Source organism: Myotis brandtii, unplaced genomic scaffold (assembly GCF_000412655.1).
Source record: "Myotis brandtii unplaced genomic scaffold, ASM41265v1 scaffold155, whole genome shotgun sequence".
NCBI classification, from domain to species: Eukaryota; Metazoa; Chordata; class Mammalia; order Chiroptera; family Vespertilionidae; genus Myotis; species Myotis brandtii.
This window is the reverse complement of record NW_005355621.1, coordinates 2,896,881-2,901,461: the sequence shown is the minus strand read 5'-3', so window position 1 is coordinate 2,901,461 and position 4,581 is coordinate 2,896,881. Positions and strand designations below refer to the sequence as shown.

General features: G+C 39.1%; 2 protein-coding genes and 1 long non-coding RNA gene across 5 annotated transcripts in view; 2 read left to right on the top strand and 1 right to left on the bottom strand.

Annotated features, from left to right (window-relative positions):
* TXNRD1 (thioredoxin reductase 1) overlaps positions 1–4,581 on the top strand; it is a 66,819-nt gene that overhangs the window by 12,285 nt on the left and 49,953 nt on the right. The gene's annotated exons all lie outside the window — the stretch shown is intronic.
* Positions 32–4,245, top strand: EID3 (EP300 interacting inhibitor of differentiation 3). 2 transcript variants are annotated; one of them, XM_014536001.1, is made up of 2 exons: positions 32–239; positions 270–4,245. In XM_014536001.1, exons 1-2 carry the CDS (start codon positions 170–172, stop codon positions 1,337–1,339), a joined length of 1,140 nt encoding a protein of 379 aa, XP_014391487.1. In that variant the 5' UTR covers positions 32–169; the 3' UTR covers positions 1,340–4,245. The 2 variants fall into 2 exon arrangements, with proteins under 2 accessions (XP_014391487.1, XP_014391486.1); XM_014536000.1 differs by having other exon boundaries at positions 33–4,245.
* LOC106725313 overlaps positions 4,242–4,581 on the bottom strand; it is a 4,524-nt gene continuing 4,184 nt past the window's right edge. Inside the window, exon 3 of the long non-coding RNA XR_001361178.1 lies at positions 4,242–4,514. This is a non-coding gene — a long non-coding RNA (uncharacterized LOC106725313). The remainder of the gene's footprint in view (positions 4,515–4,581) is intronic.

Below are 4,581 nucleotides of genomic sequence, written 5' to 3'. Positions count from 1 at the left end.
GCTGTCGGGAGGCGGGTGAGCTTGGGGCGGGGCCTCCTGCGACGCCAGCCCTGCGCATGGGCGGACGTCTTCTCAGCTCTGCCTGACACCGGCCTTCAGTTGCCGCCGTTGGTGAGAAACATCGCGAAGGCCCCGAGCAGAGCGCTACCTGAGCTCCGCTGTCACCGATATGTCTGATGAAAAAGATTCCCTGCGGGGAGACGAAGAGAAAGGAGAGGAGCCGGTGGTGCGTGCCATCCCTAGCAGTGCCATTCCCGGCAGTGCCATCCCCAGCAGTGCGTTCTCTCTGAAGCAGGCCGAGGAGGTGGACCCCCTGAAGCTGGAAGTGGCGATGGGGGCTGACGGCTTCTCTGACAGCTGCTCCGAGGACTGCTCCGACGACCTCAGCTGTGCGGCAGCCCACATAGATCCAAATCTCCTATTGCTTGTGGCTGACGAGGAGAAATGCCGGAATATCCGCAGGCAGTACCGGCAGCTCATCTATAACGTCCAGCAGAACCGGGAAGACATCGTGAACACGGCGAGCGACTCATTAACCGAGGCTCTGGAGGAAGCCAATGTCCTGTTTGATGGAGTGAGCCGAACAAGGGAAGCAGCTCTCGATGCCCAGTTTCTTGTTTTGGCTTCTGATTTGGGTAAAGAAAAAGCAAAGCAGCTGAACTCTGATATGAGCTTTTTTAATCAAGTAGCATTTTGTGATTTTCTGTTTATTTTTGTGGGTCTGAACTGGATGGAAGATGATGAACATGATGCGTTGAATGGTTGTGATGATAACATAGTTCTTTCCTTCTGGGAGACAGTACATAAGGAAGCAACATCCTGGATATCGCAAGCTGAAACATTCCACTTTCTTTTTGGTTCATTCAAGTCAGAGTCTTCTGCACCGAAGCGGCGACCTGGACACCATAAAAAAGCTCCCAGGGTGGAGGAAAACGTGGATATGCCTACAAAGCTGAGGAGGCTGGACCTGAGTAGCAATCAAGAAGGGACAGAAAAAGAAGTAGAAAGAATCTTGGGGTTGTTGCAAACGTATTTTCGAAAGTATCCTGACACTCCCGTATCCTATTTTGAGTTTGTGATTGATCCAAATTCTTTTTCTCGTACTGTGGAGAATATATTCTATGTTTCTTTCATTATAAGGGATGGTTTTGCAAGAATAAGGCTTGATCAAGACAGGCTGCCAATATTAGAGCCCATTAATGTTAACCAAGTGGGTGAGGAAAATGATCCCAGTTCCCATGGCAGGAAACAAGGAGTTATATCTTTGAGTTTACAGGACTGGAAAAATATTGTGGCGACTTTTGAAATTTCAGAGGCTATGATTAAAAGCTCTTACTAAACATTTTTGTTCTTAGTATAGGGTGCATTTTGTGGCTTTTCTAAAGTATCATCTCAAAATAGAGTGTAAAACCTAAATAGAAGCCCATATTGTATCTCTTGTAAAGTGAGAAAATATTTTCAAGAACATCAGAAATTGTCTTACTGTGCAGTGTATTTTTCTTGGTAGTTTATAAAGTTGTCATGATCTGTTATTTAAAAACAATCACTGGCATGTTCATGGAAATTTTTTTGAATGTCCTTTAAGACTTTATTAATAAAATTCAGTTCCAAATTTCATAAATTAAAAGGTATGTTATAATTTGCAAAAAAAAAGTATCAGTTATGCTCTGTGATACTGTATTCCTCTGTTACAGGGAATAAAGAGAATCCCATATGGGATTCCTAATCAGGTTGGGGAAAGAGTGGGTAAAAAAAATGCTAAATTAAAGAAAGACTATCTATAGGGCAGTGAATGTGCAATGTTAACACTTACACACACACACACACACACACACAAACAGGTGCTTTGCTTCATTGCTAGGAAGACTCAGTAAGATTAATTAGTGGGTATCCACATTCTAAATAATTCTCCTGTGATTAGTTCAAAAGAAATATAGTATCTACTATAGTAGATGAGGTGTCAACTAAGTGCTGAAACGTGAGTAGGAGTTGGTCACAGATAGGAACGGTATACTGGACATGGAGGCAAATATAGGGAATTGTGAGAGGTTTATGGCATTAGAAAACCATAAGATCTTTATTCCAGTTGAATGTTAAATTGGGCAAAAATGAATTACCTTTTCTGTTAGTATTCTCAGAGGTAGAAGATACTTTTGTTAGATTATTTCAAACAAAATCTTTTAACATCTAGTTCTAGTCTTTATCTGCTTGGTTAATTTCTTCTTTGACTCCTAGTTTTTCTTTGTAATTTCTGCTAGTACACCGTGTGTCCTTCAGAAATCAGTGATGTTTCATTATGTAACAACAGCCTTGAATATCTGTTCTCAGTTCAATTGTGCATTTCTTAATAGGGCTTTCAATGCCTAGAACTGCCCCTGTTTCAACTGAAATAATTGATTAATTTATTCATAAAGCCATAAATGCTCCTTTTTCTTTTTAAAACATAAACTAATGCCTTATTTGGAGGTTATTCCTGAAAATTTGGGTTTGTAAGAAAGCAGTTTTAAAGGTGCAGTGAGCATGCCTATAAGCTTCTTTTCTTGATCCCTATAGGAATTTAATCTTTGGTACTGGTGGATTTTGCCATTAAACATTATTTGGCAGGTGGATACATATTTTGCATAGCAATAATGATGAATTTTCCTATTAAGTCTAGTGTGGTATGGAGAGGGGAAATCCAAAAACTAAATGAATGACATCAAGATTGAGAGGAGAGGTTTTTGTATGTGTAATATTGAAGGGTTTTTTTAAGCAAAAATAGAAATTTCTTATGAAACTTGGCCAATTATTTTCCTAACAAATTAACCCTTAGATTTCCCAGTCAGTTTGAGTGGAGGTTCTGCATGTCATGACCCTTGACCTCCCCCACAGTTCATAATGTAGACAGATCAGTTCTCACACAAAATTTTGAAGGAATGCTGACCCTTCCTGGTTGTCTATCACCCTTTTATTTAGCAGTCAGGAAAGCATCTTTTGGTCTCACTGATCTTCACGTTAGCCTGTTTCTTTCTACCAATTGAGTTCCTTGATTTCCAGAGACTTGCTGTTTGAGGAAAAGATATTCTTAAAATGATAGCAAAAAAAAGAAAAAAATCTTGCCTCAGTTCTTTACTTGCCGCCAGATTGCTCTGTTAAATGCCTAGTGTATTTACCAGGAGTATTTGAGACTTAGTGATGACTCAAAGCAATAATAGAGAATGTGAAGGTTTGGGGTCTTCTCTACAGTTATAGCTGTTAAAATATAAATAAAATTAACCACTTGTTTTGTTTTTACTGGTTGTCATGATACCTGGGTTGCCTTATCACTTTGAAATTAAAATGACTGCTTGCTTACCTTGAAGAAAAAGGTGAATTGACCAATAGGTAATTTAATTATAGAGACTTAGGTATCCACCAACCTGCAAATCTTGTGGGTTTCCCACTAATATAGTTAGAGTGGCTCAAATTTCAGATTTCAATAAAATCAACTGAACTTAGGAGAATATTATGGCAAAAAATTTTTTTTACTAGAACTTTCTTATATAACAACCACTTTCTGTTCAAAGGACCTGGGATTAGGTCCTGACCCTCTAATATTCTAGTAGAGACTTTGGGCAAATTATTGAACCTGTAAACCTTAGGGTCTTTTTGTATTTTTTTTTTTTTTTTTTACTAAGTGAAAATAATACCTATCTCAAGTTAACAGTAAGGATAAAATTAGAAAGTGTATGCGACAGGTACTTTAAAATATGAACGATTGGGTATGGTATAGTGTGAAAAGGAAGAGATTTGTAATCATACAGACTTGAGTTCCATTCTTAGTTCATGGGCAAGGCTCTTAATCTCTAAGTGCTTTTATATTGTCATTTCTGAAATGGGAAAGACATCTGCTTGGAAGACTATTGTGAGAATTAAATGGTAATACACGTACGTACAGTGTGCACGCATGCACACACACACATACACCTACCCCACCCCACCTCCTGTAGCACCATATCGCTCGCTCATCGTGAGCACTCATATTGGTGCCTCATTCTCTAGATCAGGGTTAGAAAATCCATGCTGCCACCTCCTTCCATGGTGACCATCTCTGTCATGGTTTATTCACTTTATTTTAAGTTTAGATATGACTTCATTTGTTTTAGGAAATCAGTTACCAAGCGATTGGAATTGGTGCTTTGTTGATTTACGTAACAACTACTTGAGTGCCCACTGTGGCCAGGCACTGCTCTAGGCACTAGGGAAAAAGTGGTGGACAGAATATGACCCAACTCTCATGGAATTTATATTTTATTGGGTGTATTAGTTTCCAGTTGCTTCTATAATAGATTACCATTTAGTGGTTTAAAACCAATTATGTTTTATAGTTCTGGAGTTTGGAAGTCCAAAATTGGTTTCTCTGGGCTAAAATATTATTTCTGCACACTTGAGTTGCTTTCAGTATTATTTTTGCACACTTGAGTTGCTTTCGGTATTATTTTTGCACACTTGAATTGTTTTTGGCATTGTTTTTGCACATTTGAATTGCTTTTGGCCTTTTTAAGGGGAATCTGGAGCAGTGTTTTACTGGGGTGGGGGAAAGACATTACTGAGAGGCAGATG